The 14,888-nt window shown below is 38.3% G+C and overlaps 1 protein-coding gene across 8 annotated transcripts in view; it reads right to left on the reverse strand.

The window, feature by feature from the left end:
- Positions 1–10,261, reverse strand: part of PPP1R12A (protein phosphatase 1 regulatory subunit 12A) — a 159,980-nt gene extending 149,719 nt beyond the window's left edge. For 3 of the 8 annotated variants that reach the window (XR_009617122.3, XM_060656881.3, XM_060656876.3), the window contains exon 1: positions 9,755–10,260. Coding sequence is in view for 7 of the 8 variants with exons in the window: in XM_060656881.3 (XP_060512864.1) it covers positions 9,755–9,991 (237 nt within the window). In the remaining variant the exon portion in view is untranslated. Of the gene's footprint in view, positions 1–9,754 lie in introns of all 8 variants that reach the window. The other 5 variants (XM_060656882.3, XM_060656878.3, XM_060656879.3 and 2 more) reach the window with 3 other exon arrangements.
- Between the last annotated feature and the right edge of the window lie 4,627 nt (positions 10,262–14,888).

Below are 14,888 nucleotides of genomic sequence, written 5' to 3' on the forward strand. Positions count from 1 at the left end.
AGCTCTGTTGTATTTATCCATGCAAACTATCATCGTTCTGTTTCTATGAACTCTACTCTTCACAAAATTGGGTCTAGAGTGTGTTCCATTTTTTTTAACCAATAAACACTATGCACCTGCTAAAAGAAAAGTCAGATACCAAAGGGGATTTAAAGAAAAATGAATCAAAGTCTCTATTTGAAAGAATCCACCTATTTTGTCTGGAGAGAGATACTAAAAGATGATAGTGTAGAGGTGCCAAACTTAGAGTTTAAACAGTAGAGACTCACTGTGTACCCCAGTGGTCAAGCAAATCCACACTGTGCTTTGAGCTGTGCTTTAACATAAAAAAACTGGAAAATATATTCCAGAGGAAGATTACATGTGCAATAGCTTATGGAAATATAAACATGAAGCTGGTGGTTCCTAAAATATGAATTGGTGGATCACTTTCACTGATCTCCTGAATCTCTTTAGGTAAATTCTTTTCTGTCCCACATTGGGTAATCAGGGGCCAGGCACTTATACCCTGATGGTGTGGCCTGCCATCATCTGCGTGCTATCATATCAAATCCTGCCAGAAGGAGGACATACGGAATAGAGTCATGAAATCTGAATTACCCTCTCTACTTGCATGAAAGACTATCAAGAACATCTGTGGTCAGCACAGCAATAATTTTATGGACTGACATGAGTCCCCAGTGTCTTTTATTTGAATACTATATACTTTTTTGTTGTTAAAATATGCTTTTTCTTTATGAAAATGATGATAGTATAAGTGATCAAGTTGTTTTTAACGTCCTAACAAAAAAATCAGGCTATCCTCTTTTAGTCACTAAAATTTAAGAAAACATTTTATTAGTCTATAAAATGTAAAATTCTGGGAATCAGTGATTGGATGGACAAGTAAATCACATGTCAAATGGTGCTCTCACTTATTAACAACAAGGAAAAAAAATTCTATTGCCATTTCTAAGACCTGAAATATAATTTGTCTAAGTTTTGCAAAATGAATTTAAAAATTGAGTACTTTTATAACTTGCATATTCTTACTAACAGAAGACTTCCAATTAAAATCAAACATGATTGGGGTACCTGGGTGGCTCAGTCGGTTGAGTGTCCGACTTTGGCTCAGGTCATGATCTTGCAGCCCGCGGGTTTGAGCCCCACGTCGGGCTCTGTGCTGACAGCGTGGAGCCTGCTTGGAACTGTGGGTCTCCCTCTCTCTCTGCCCCTCCCCCCACTCGTGCTCTGTCTCTGTCAAAATAAATAAACATTTAAAAAATTATAAAAAAAAAAAGGGGGGGGCGCCTGGGTGGCTCAGCCAGTTGAGCACCCGACTTAGGCTCAGGTCATGATCTCACGGTTTGTAAGTTCGAGCCCTCCATCAGGCTCTGTGCTGACAGCTCAGAGCCTGGAGCCTGCTTTGGATTCTGTGTCTCCCTCTCTCTCTGCCCCTCCCTGGCTCATGCTGTGTCTCTCTCTCTGTCTCTCAAAAATGAATAAACGTTAAAAAAAAAATTTTAAATCAAACATGATTAACATTAAAAAGTTTGTTTTACTAATTCGTAAGTTAATTCAGGTAATTTCATTAGCATTTCATGTAATATCTCAAGCCCTAATTATGAATACCAATAATCAATGTATCAGGCAGTAAAGTGCAGATTAAATGGTAGTGACAAGCTCAAGGTTGTTTTCTTTCTTTTTTTTTTAAATTAATATGGATATGAGTTTACCTATAATTTATCTCTTTTCATTAGAAGTTAAATATGTGTGTATATATATAAAGTGTATACTGTAAATGCATACATAAAAATGCCTAAAACATTAATATAAATTATTATTAGGATAAAGGAAAATGAAGATGTTTAAAGACTAAACTCTATGTCCAAAAAAAAAGGAGTTTTTGTTGCAAGTTCCTTTGCAACCTCCCAAAGCACTTGATCAAATATTCTGTACATATGGGGCACCTGGGTGTGTCAGTCAGTTAGGCATCTGACTTCATGATCTCACAGCTTGTGGGTTTGAACCCCACATCAGGCTCTGTTCTGACAGTTCAGAGCTTACAGCCTGCTTCAGATTCTGTCTCTGTCTCTCTCTGTCTCTTTCAAAAATAAATTAAAAAAAAATTTTTTTAATTAAAAAAAATATTCTGTACATAAAGGCCAGTCAAAAACAATCTTTGAAGTTCCTAAAATTTAGGACAGATTCTGAGGTCTTTTAAAAAATACTTATTTTGAGAGAGAGAGAGAGAGAGAGAGAGAGCGTGCACACATGTGTGTGTGTGTGAGACAGAGAGAGAGAGAGAGAGAGGCAGAGAGAGAATCCCAAGCAGGCTCCGTGCTGTCAACACAGAGCCCCACATGGGGTTCAATTTCATGAACCTCGAGATCATAACCTGAGCAGAAATCAAGAGTCCAACGCTTAACTGACTGTGCCACTCAGGAACCCTTGCTCCTGAGATTAATTTAGATATAGTACTACTATTTCAGTTACCACAGAAAGCTCATAAAAGTGTTGCCCAGCTACAGAAAACGTACACGAAGAAAAAATTATATATATGTGTTGTGTTGTTTATATATTTTATATATTATATTATATAAACACATTATATATATATATATATATATATATATGTGTGTGTGTGTGTGTTTAATTCTCTGCTGATTAACAAAGAAAGCTGTAACTACTAATCATCAAACATAATGACTAGATTTAAAAATACTTTCTTCTTCAGATTTAAAAGATGGGGCACCTGGGTGGCTCAGTTGGTCAAGCGTCAGACTCTGGATTTCAGCTCAGGTCATGATCTTACAGCTGGTGAGACTGAGCCCCACGTTGGGCTCTGTGTCGATAGTGCAGGGTCTGCTTGGGATTCTCTTTCGCTCTTGCTCTCTCTGCCCATCCCCTGCTCATGTGCACGGATGCATGCACATGTTCTCTCCCTGAATTTCTCTCTCACAAAATAAATAAATAAAAATCAAGAAAATTAAAAAACACACAAAAATAAGATACCTATCATAGTGGTAAGTTTGAGCTTTGGAATCAGATAGACCTGTATGTTAGAACCCCAGCTCTGTCGTTTATTATCTTGGTAATCTTGAGCAAGTGAAAAGGGATGCTGTGAGAATTAAATAAAATATTGGTTGTAAAAGCATGTACCACAGGGTTCCACATATAACAAGTCCTCACCAAATGTTCACCAGCCATGTCTACTTCTTAATAAAACACTGTGATAAGCCATGGCTAATATATATCCAATTCCAACACAGAATAAACTCAAAAGACTGTTGGAGGTCTTCAACCTTTCAAAGAGGTCTACCAAAATGCCAATACTCCATCTTTTCAAAATGATTGTGGAACCCCATAAACTTTCAAAGGAAAAGTAGGGGTGAAAACAGTATTTTTCAGGCAGAAAGGAATGAAACTACCAACTTCGGGAACTCTCAAGAAGTAATATAGTAATGCTATAGCAGTAACATATTTTTCTATATCCACTATCTCCCATAAAAGTCATCTTTCGGGACACCTGGGTGGCTCAGTAGGTTAAGCATCTGACTTCAGCTCAGGCCATGATCTCGAGGTTCATGAGTTCCAGCCCCGCCATCAGGCTCTGTGCTGACAGCTCAGAGCCGACAGCCTGCTTCAGATTCTGTGTCTCCCTCTCTCTCTGCCCCTCCCCCATTCATGCTCTGTCTCGGTCTCTCAAAAATGAATAAACATTAAAAAAAAAAAGTCATCTTTCTACTCATCTCTAAAAAAATCATCTAACTAGACTTTTTTTTTTTTTTTTTAAGAGATTTTATTTTTAAATAATCTCTATACCCAGCACGGGGCTTGAACCTACAACTCTAAGATCAAGAGTTGCATGGTCCACCGACTGAGCCAGCCGGGTGCCCTTAGACTTAAAATTTTAAGTGCAAGTACTTTTACTATGTGAACAGCATTTGTAAAATGTGGTAACAAATTTCTTCTATTGCATCTCGTGCTTCTACCTGGCTGTACTAGAAAATGCTCAGTCACAGCTTGCAATCACACTAGCTGAAGCACATGAAAGATGGGTCTTGGTTATGACACTTCAAAGTCAGACCACAAAACTGTTGCCAGGAAGCACAAAGGCAGCAACGGCAGAGAAGACATTGTAACAGTAGCAATGTGGGCACTGGTGTCCTACCCGCACACTCCATATATGGCTAGGGTTGTCCATTTATTTGCAGGAAATGAGGGGCCAGTTTGGGGTTAGAAGTTTTGTTTATTTAGGTGGGTTTTTTTTTTTTCTTTTAATGGATTTAGGATGGTTTCAATAAAAACTTTTAAGAGCCATCAGCATAAAGTGTTACAGTCTTTCTAATAAGAAAATTATGTAGAGAGAGTAATTTATACTACACATTCCTTAAAATAGATATTATTTATAAGTGATTCAATAGATTTTTCTAAGATCTTAACATCCCTACCTCAAAAAACAAACAATAAACTCTATCTTCAGTTTTAAACAGATTTCTCACATATAGCCATTACACTATTCTCTAACAAGAGACTCAGTATCAGCTGCTTCCAATCTCTCTTCCTTTTGGTTGGAAAACACTTTAAGTAGCCCTATTAGAATACTTTTAAAGAGAGTTACATTTCAGATTACGATTCAGTGAAAATGCCTTGGCTGAGAAGATTGAGCACTTAAGAAAAGACTGCACAAAAGTACTCCTTTTACTGTCAAGAGGGGAACCACATATTTTTACAAAGAAGCTTCAAATGACTTCCTTAGAAGTTGATAAAATTTGTATTTTAAGAGCAAAAGGACTGAATACTAAACTTATCTGCAAGTCTGTCTTTTGAAAAGTAAAAGGAGAACTTCATTTTAAAATTATAATAGTCCAGAATATGGATCTAATTCGATTTGTATTCTTCTGGAGGACCTAGTTCAGACTCCTATAAAGAAGGTGACAAATCAATTAATGACTCAACTCAATATTTTTCTATCACTTAACCAAGATTTAAACTGATTTAAGATTTTTTATTACGAAGGAGGTTAATATTAAGAAATTCTTTAAAGCTCAAGATACTAAAAAAATCTGCACAGAATATCCACAACAAAGATTTTCATTTGTCTTATAAACATGTAAGTTCTACTGTGTGTAAAACAGTAAGTAGCGGATGTGAAGTGTTTTAAAAATTTATCTTACAATATACGGATAAGTACAAAACTTCCTACTTATAATACAAGCTTTGTATCTTGTATAAAATACAAATGAAAAAAATCTTTAGTGAGTACCTACAATGTGCCAGGCTCTGGAAATACAAAACTATGGGAAATTGGGGCCTTATAGTCTATCAGGAAAGACAAATTTAAAAACAAACACTATTCAGCAAGAAGCGTTTCAATAGCAGCAGAAAGGCAAAATATAAGGAATAATGAGCACCCCAGAGAAAAGAGTGCCATAGTATTATACAAATTCAAAGGACAGAAAGATCCCTACTGGCTGGCAACTCCATTGAACCCGGGAGAATAACTAGGATTGTGAATGGCAAAGAAGGAAGGGAAGATATTCTAGTGGCAGAAAAAGTATTTCCATAAGCATGGAAATAAAAAGGTAAAGAGTAAAAAAAATGGGACGTCTGGGTGGCTCAGTTGGTTAAGTGTCTGTCTGACTTCAGCTCAAGTCATCATCTCACAGTTCATAGGTTCAAGCCCCGTGTCCGGCTCTGTACTGACAGCTCAGAGCCTGGAGCCTGCTTTGGATTCTGTGTCTCCCTCTCTCTCTCCCCACCCCCCCCCCCAAAATAAATAAGTAGGCATTAAAAGAAAGTAGAACACAATGGCGATATATCAATTATAAGCTAAATGATGAAACACTTTGAGCTTAAGGAGAGAAATGACACAATCAAAATGATACTGTTAAAAAATTATCCTGATGAATATGAATATGCTGGATTGGACCAGAGAGCCAGGGGAGGCAGATAAAGCAATTAACCTATTATTATACTCTAGGGATAAAATAAAGGTATGAACTAGGTTGTTAATGAGAGTAGAGTAGCAAGGAAAAGAACTGATTGGATATATGTAGACAAAGAGATAAGTAAACAATAAGTGAATTTTAAGCCTGATCCAGAGATTAATGATATCACTGTAAGAATCAGAGGCATTAATAAGAAGAGTAGGCTTGGTAAAGAAAGATTTAACTTTTATTTCAGGCTGAATTCAAAGAAATTCCTGACATTGATGTAAAACTGTCTAACAACAGGTACCTGGATACAGGTAATGTCTTAAGATATGGAAAAAAAAAATACATACATACATATATATATATATATATACACACACACACACTAATGTTAAGTGATAAAAGTAGATTATAAAACTGTATTTCAGCTATGAAAATCCATGTGTGAATAAGAATTCTTTGAAGAAATCACAAAGGTAAACGCAAATACAGTAGTTGCTATCCCATGACAAAGCGGGTGAAACTCTATTTACTACATTACTACTTAAATATATATTTTTAAGTAGAGAATCACAATATATTGAGTAATATTTCATTTTAAGTCAATACTTCATTACTAGAAAAATGGAAATGAGGGACTGGAGCTCTGCAGAAATGTGAAAACTGGAAACTGACTTGGAAGTTACTGGCACAGAGGAAGTAGATATAATTTTAAGGTAAAAATCAAAGGTTAAACTCAAAACTGTTGGAAGAAATCTCAGTCCTGCATTTTATGCAAGTATCAGTAGGACTCAGCAATAAGGCATTTTATAGAAAACTCTTTACTCTCCTAAAATCTATAATGTATACTGAAATATACAGGTAGAAAACTGTACTAGGTACCTATAAAATCAGAGCTGATTAATGCCCACCAATAAAAATAAAAATCTACTCTAGACTTCAGTTCTAGAAAATCAGAAGTTTATTTTAACTTCAGTACTATTTAGTATTGTTTTCTAGCTCTGGGAGTCAGGGGGAGGAAGGCTATTCCAGAGACCAAGACAGGAAATTTGACACGAAACACTGCTTTTTTCCAATATGGATGACATACTTCTGTACAAAAAGAATAACTGAAAATTCAGTATCTTTTGTAACTTTCAATGAGAAAGGACATTCAACCAACAAATTTTTAAATATAAGATGCTAAATATTAGATTAAGTATATTTAAGGGTTGTGAAGTTTCTAAAACTATCCTGACAGTGAAATTTAAGACACTTGACTAAAACCAAAAACATAAATATTCCAAAAGACTAACCGATAGATAATCTAGCAAAAACATTTTAGGTATTGTATCATCTTTTGAGAGGTTAAATTAAAAAAAATACTATTGTAGGGCTATTATATCAATGGGTCAATTTTAGGTTTTTTAATTTAAGTATTTAAAAAAAGCACCATTCAAGGTATTTCTTAAAAGCTTAAAATTTTCTTGTGATTCTTTTTTTTAAAAAAGTTGTATTTATCACCTTTGCACTGTTGTTCTGAATTTGCCCAAAGCGAACTCCTTGTTCTCAGTCACAATGGGAAAAAAGTACAAGAGTTGATAAAAGAGAAATGAGAGTAGAGAAAACACGATAAAAATTTTAATGCTTGATATTTTAAAGACTTTGGCTTCACTGACATAAGCAATATGCAGATAAAATTACAAAAAGATACTATGCAAATGATTATGCATAAACTTCGAAATTTCTGCTTAACAAGCTTCTCAGCTAAAACAAAATACCCAATAAAGACTACACCTACATGTTGCCAAACAACTGAATTCAGTTAATCAGGAAACATTGATAAGTCTGATAATTCTTGCAACATGTCCAAATTGAGAGGGGGAAAAAAAAAACCCTTAAGAAGTCTGTGATGGGTATTTTCTCTTCCTACCTAAGCCAATATTAATATTACATTAACGTAAGTATTAGAAAATTTCCTCTTCCTCCAAGCAAATACAATTGGGTTCCTCCACAAATATAATAACTTTAAATTTCTATTTGACAATTTTAATAAAACATATTGATGTAAACCATTATCCAATTGTACCCTGACCTCAAGCATACAATAAATGTCTTTCAGAATCAATTCCGTACTAACACATGCAAATTACACTTGAAAGATACTTAAAGATTCTTCATCTTACATAACCACATTTTTATCATTTTTAATGGCAAAAGTTTCTTTCATTCCCAACACCATGTTTTTAGAATCTAGAATTTGCTATGCTTTAAAATAAACCTCAGCCAAATAAAAACCATGCTACACATTAGAGATTCTAATGACACAGAACTCAAGACCACACTATATTTTTACTGAGTTCCACACTCTGAATTCCAGATTTGTCCTGCAACTTGTCAGTCATTTCAATTCATCCAGTCAACTTTGTAAACAAAGGCTATAAGCCAAGTTTGATATGAGAATTCAATTAAACTTAAAACGGTCATCATTCACCAAACAGGAAGCAGCAAAAGGAAAAATGCCATCACACACCTCTTTTAAAAAGGCAGTGGGGCAATATGCATATAATACAAAGCCTTAAGTTTCAACCTCCCAAACAAGTTTTTGTTACAGTATTAAATAAAACACAGCTATGATCTTCCATACATAACCAAGGCAACTTTGAGATAGTCTACAAATCTTTTCACCGTAAGGGGAAGTTATTGCTGTAAAGTCGTTTTCTACGTTAATTCCAATTGCCCAGTAAGAAAATGGAAAGAGTGTATGTCCTGTCACCTATTACCATCACTTAAAAATTGTTTTTTTTATGCAGAACTCTACGTGGTTGTGTTGCTTTTGAGCCTGTTAAAGGCAAAGCAACATTATCTCTGGATTGCCAATAGTTTCTCCTTATTTGGCTAACATTGAGAGATCCCAATCAGACTACTATAAAACTTTAACATGCACAAAGCATCCATTTTGAGAAAAGTTTCTGACCAGCTTTCTTTTTATTTTTCCACCCCCAAAAGGAAAATCAGAGCTTGGTAGTCGGCTCTGAAAAGAGTGCCCCGTGTTTATTTCTCTCTTTCTAAACCCCAGTGCACACCCCAAGACGTGGGGCTCAAGGATCTCTGACACTGCGGCAAACTCTTCTCGGAGAATACACTTTAGTACGTTCGGGTCCGGCAGTGGGCAAGCCCTTTTGAACCCTTCCTTACCGTACGCACCTCCCTCCCCTCCCTTTCACCCGGTGCAGATCAGCTAATTACACCCCGTCTCCCCCCTCCCCAATGACCAACAATAATAAAGGAGAAAACAGGAAATCGTCCGCTCAGGCACTCCGCTTAGGGCTCTTGATTACTATTATTATCATCATCATTTGTAATCAAGCCCTAAAAACTACAGCAAATCCAATGCCCACCTACAAGCCAAAGACGTCCATCTGCTCAAGTGTCCCTAATGCCCTCGTCGGTTGTTTTCTTTAGCATCCCCCGTCGTGCAAGTATATCATTGACATCGGGCCCAGGTACAAGCCCAGTACACCCCTCCCCGTCTCGACCCCAACTCGCAGACACACGTCCACAAATAGACCTGGGGCCCCAAGCCGACCACAGTCCCTTTTTCCTCTGCCCCGGAAATCACCCAATTTCCAACTCCAACATCAACTAGTCTGAAGGGGGCCTCACGCCAGAAGCCCTCCCTCCACTAGTTCTATCCCTCCCACCCTCCCTTCCTCGCGGGAAGCCGCCCCCTCACCCCGCAGCAGGGAGTCTCCCGCCGCCCCCAGCCTCCGGAGGCCGAGAGCCGAGAGAAGGCCCCGGCGGGAGGCCGACGAGAACCCGCAGGGTCAGGACAGCCAGCGGCAGGGTGCACAGACCTGGTGCAGGGCAGTGAGTCCGTCCACATTGGCGTAATTGATGTCGGCGCCGCGGTGCAGCAGCTTGAGGACCTCGTCCGTGTCGCCGCTGGAGCAAGCAGCCAGGAAGACGGCGCCATCGTCGAACTTCACCTTGGTCTTCTGGCGCTTCACCACGGGAGGCTCGAGGTCCGTCTCGGAGCCGATCCAGCGCTTCAGCTGCTCGTTCCGCTTCTGCTTCGCGTCCGCCATCTTCATCCCCTCTCCTGCCGCCGGGTCTTCTTATCGCGAGGGGGAGGGAAGGGGGAGGCGGAGAGGGAAGAGAGGGAAGGCAGGGGGTGTGTGACTGTTTCTATGAGTGCGGGCCAGAGGAGGGCTGGGAACCGGGAGGAGACGCTCGAGACTTCCAGTATCCCACAGAGCACTGGGGCGGCGCGCCCGGCCGAGCGGACCTCCCTTCCTACCTCAGAAGCCCTCCCGCCCCCAGCCCGGCCACCCGTCACCGGCGGCCAATCTAACGTAACTTCGCGAGATCCGGACAGGGAGGCGCCCTTCGACCAGCGCGCATGCGCCCTAGGCCTGTGCCCGCCCCAGGAAGAGCGCTCGCGCGAACTGCGGCGGGGGCGGCCAGGCCACCGGAGGGAAGCGGGTGTGGTCCAGCCCGCCTGGGCGGCGGGGGCTGGGACCAACCTGGAAGGGCGGAGACAGGGAAGGAAGGTTGTCCCGCCTGGCTGAGGGCTCCTGGGTTCCGGAGGCCAACAGTCGGTCTTTACGGCCGAACTGCCTCCAGGGCTGTCTGAGCTCCTCGGAGTCGTTAGCTCTGGGCGGAGGATTTTCCTATTGGCTGCGTTATTTGAATGGAATGGAGGATAGGACGTGAATTAGGCTCTTGTAATTTCTCTTTTTGAGGGACTCGGATGAACTTTGTCATGTCAGTATTGATAAGAAGCTCTTAAAAGCGGGGTCTGTGTAGCCGAGGGCTTTGGTGGTAGTTACCCCAGATCTCAGCCCTTGGTGACCGCCGGGTAACAAGGGTTGACCTGTGGTAATTGCGGTGGCTTCCTGCCAACCTCCACTGTGAAACTTCTTTCCCCTTATGCTTCTCTTTTGTTGTTTTGTTTTGTTTTGTTTTTCTCTCACGCGTATTTCGGGTTCTCTTACCCTTCCTTCAGTGCTTTAAGCCTCCCTTGTACTACCAACGGGAGCTTAGATCAGCCTAGTTACTGGCCCTGACCTTTTAAGGGATTTCTGGTTCCTGCTCCATTGCTTTCTAAGGATGGGTAAAGACCCAGCTGCTTTTAGAGTTCAAAGGAATGTTAATATTACGCAATTAATTCAGTTGGTATTTATTGAATATTTACTATGAGCCAGTCATTGTTCTAGGCACTGGCAATACATTGACCATAAGGACATATTTAAACCACTGTTTGAGGTCACATATTAAAAAAAAAAGATTTTATAATTCATTATAATCATAAAAAAGGGACTTTTATCGTTGTCTGACACCGAGCATACGATTTGTAACAATAGCTAAAGTCTTTGAAGCCATCCATTTGCAATCTCCATCAACTGATATTTTTCTAAACACCATTGTTTTCATTCATTAAAGATTTTTAGAACATTTAGAACCAAAGCAACAAAAGTCTTAACTCTTTACCATTGAATGGAACTTTAAGGAACATCTAGACTGAGTCCCCAAAGAACTAATTAATTTTACTCAGCAGCGGGTTTAGGATTCCTTCAGCAAATATGCACCTGTACTGGGGTCAGGCATTTTCTAGATACTGGGGGTACAGCAGTGAGCAATTAAGCTTTTCTTATCCTCTAGTAGACTACATTGCAGCTTTTCATGTTGAGAAATAAAATACTTGAGTAAAATGCAATTAGGAAGCCACCTGCCCGGTAAGACTGAATTTTCTGAACTGCAATTACTAGGACAGTAATAAAAACTCAAATTAGGGCAAAATAGTTCCTCTGAAAATATTGTAGAAATAGAAAGTGAGTGTAACATGCAAAAAACACACCATTGCTATTATCAGATCTTTGAATAATGATGGTTTCAGGTGCTGAAGAACTGTAGCGCTAAAATACAAAATTTGTATTCACTTTAAGAACTCTAGAATACGGCTCTTATAATAAAAGAAAGGAATCTGAGGATTGCTTTGTCAGCTTCCCTGTCTACCTAGACAAACTGACAGCTTATCCTTACTGTTTCCCAAGAATGTTATCGTCTTATTTGGTAGCACTTAAAAGTGTCCTGGAATACAGATTGGTATCTCAAGTTTTCATTTGGACAAGAGTTTGGTGGGAGGTATGCTATTTCTGATTCAAGCACTTAAAAATGTAAAATAAGGCAGTAGTTTATTAATAAAACATAAATAACTAAGTATCAGTTACCAAAGGCTACCTGTCAAAAACAAAACAACAAAAACTTACTTGGTCTATTAATGTATGCAAATTTCATTGAATTTAGCTTTCAGTCAGCAAGCTCCATGTTAATCTCATTGGAAGTACTCTTAAACTGCTACCTGCTTTGCATTTGTAGGGAGGATTTTTTTTTTTTTGATGCTATTATTGAATTAATAATACTGAAGACCTATGGCTAATTCCAGAACAGACAAAACTTCTTGTTTAAAAAAACAACACAAAGCAATCACTTCATAATACTTTAGTAGCTGAATTAACGTCAAACTTTAAGCAGCAGAAGAAATGTAAAAATAAAAATTGAACTATATTAATTTGCTAACTGGTTTTCTTTGCTCAGCAAATCATTAATCATGTTTGGGGTCCTTATTACATGCAGGTGGCTGTCAAAAGAGAATATGTACCTTTTTTAAGATTTTAGTTTTAAGTAATCTCTACACCCAACCCCGGCTCAAACTCACAATCCCCAAACCAACAGTCACATGTCCTACTGACTGAGCCAGCCAGGTGCCCCCAAGAATATGTATCTTTTTAAAAGCTTAATTACACCACAGATATCCCCTACTAACCATTTATTTAAGATTGATTGATTTGAAGAATTTTTAATTAAATCACTAATTTATTTTAAATACACACATGAAGCTAGATATTTCTCTGTGCTCTCTCTGATGTACCATCACCTAAAGAGTCCAGCAATAATATGATACTACACTTACAGTCAAGTTTATTAGAAAAGCAACTAGAGAATGTAATAACATAGGCACCAACGCTTGTGTCTGTATGGCCTTAGCTTAGTCCCAACCTCTATGGTGTGGAGATTTGTTTATTTATTTACTGATGAATGAATCTAAATTTGAAAATATATTTGATTATTTGTAATATGTGAACACAGAACAAGAAAAGGAAAATTTTAAAATCAACCCAAGCCAAAAATACGAATTTCAGAATTAGCCTTTTGTTCAGTAAAAGATTGGTTAATTGCCAGATGGTAAAAAGCTCGTTTACATGTAAAAGGAAGTTAGTCTGTAACTATTAAAGAAAATAATTAAGAACTCTTGGGATGTAGGTTGTTTCTTTGCTTAATTGATAGCTCACTGTTTTGCCAGCCTTTACAATCTTTGTAATAGTGAAGGTATATATCTCTAATACTATGTAGCATACTAAAATATTCCATAAACCAACTTTCTGTTCAGTGAATCTTTTTCCCTGTTAACCTTTATTATACAATTGGAAATGTACTTTGGTACAAAGTGTACATAAGATATTGATAAGTACTTTTAGTCATACATTTAAATTCTCATCCGTAATTCAAACCTAAAATTCTAATTTTATACAGTTGAGAATAGAATGGTCGACAAGGCAGTTTGGTCTTATCTCCTATACTCTATACCTGGTCTAGCCTCTCTTCCATTGTATAATAATTTGTTTCAAATGTTGTTTTTAGGAACTTGAAGAAAAGTTTATAATCTGCCAGCATCATAAGATATTCAGACCCACCTGGATTACTGACTGGGACCAACCCTAAATCACCCTAAGTTGCTTCAGACTCTACTTTTAGGCCAAACCTGATTTCTAGATCATAGCATCTAACCCCTTCCCTTGAGTCTGGGTTACAAAGTCAGCCTCACTCCCCAGACCCAATGGTTCCTTCCACTGCTCTGAAAGTCATCTTGCTTTTAACTCTTCAGGGTAAATGCTCTGTCACATCTGGCTTCATCCCAAGAACCTAACACTTACACAGTTACTTGTGGCTGATATTCCCATAAAACTCCTCTTGTCCCTGTTTGTGGGGAATCAGATGAGTGTCTGGCAACAATTCAAGGTACAGAAATAGTGCTAAGGAGATGGTGACTTGCCTCGAATGTACGTGACTTGCAACCTGTATCATGTTCAGTGTCACGTTACGTGGCCATTCACATGAATTGCTTAATTTCGTATTCCCCAATTTGTCATGATTTTTGCCTGATCCGGGCACCTATTAAAATGCTTCTTTTAACCTTTAAAAAAACTTAAATAGATTTATTTATTTTTAAAAATAGATTTATTTTAAAAGGAAACATCGTTTTTGCAAGTGGAAAACATTTCTAATGGACATAAATAAAAGTTCTTAAAAGCAAATGCAATGAAAACAACACGTTATTCTAGTTAGGTTACCTATCAGAGATCTGAGCCCAAGGCCGCCTCCTCTCAATTTGTTAAAAAGGGAAGATTGGCAAGGGTTGGACATATTAGCATCAGCTTGTTATTTTTCTACTTAATATAATCATAAAGATTAAAGTATATTGAAAAGAGAATGGCTTCTTTGCTGCGCACTTCACTGGTATTTTAATTTCCATCCATTTAAATTACATCAAATACTACCAGTCTACATGTCTCACACTTTGGGGAACACTGGCTGACTTTAATTACCATGTATAATAATAATTATAATTAATTTAGTAAGGATTACAGGAAGTGCCTTTGTGACACACTCACCTCAGGGTGTCAAGACAGGCTGTTGGAAGGCCAATTTATATGAAAGCATCTATGAGCTCCGGGAGAAAACATGACAGGAAATGCACAACTAAAGGTCATCCTCCGTAACAATGAAATTACAAGAGCAACTAAAGGCTGATGCTCCAACATCTGGAAGGAGAGTTTAGGTGCACAAGCTCCACCTTGGAACACTAGCATTTAGTTGAGGGATCTATGCAAATGTCCTTCAATTCAAACCCAGGGAAAGTTTCTAAAT

This window comes from Panthera onca, chromosome B4 (assembly GCF_046562875.1).
Source record: "Panthera onca isolate mPanOnc1 chromosome B4, mPanOnc1 haplotype 2, whole genome shotgun sequence".
NCBI lineage: Eukaryota > Metazoa > Chordata > Mammalia > Carnivora > Felidae > Panthera > Panthera onca.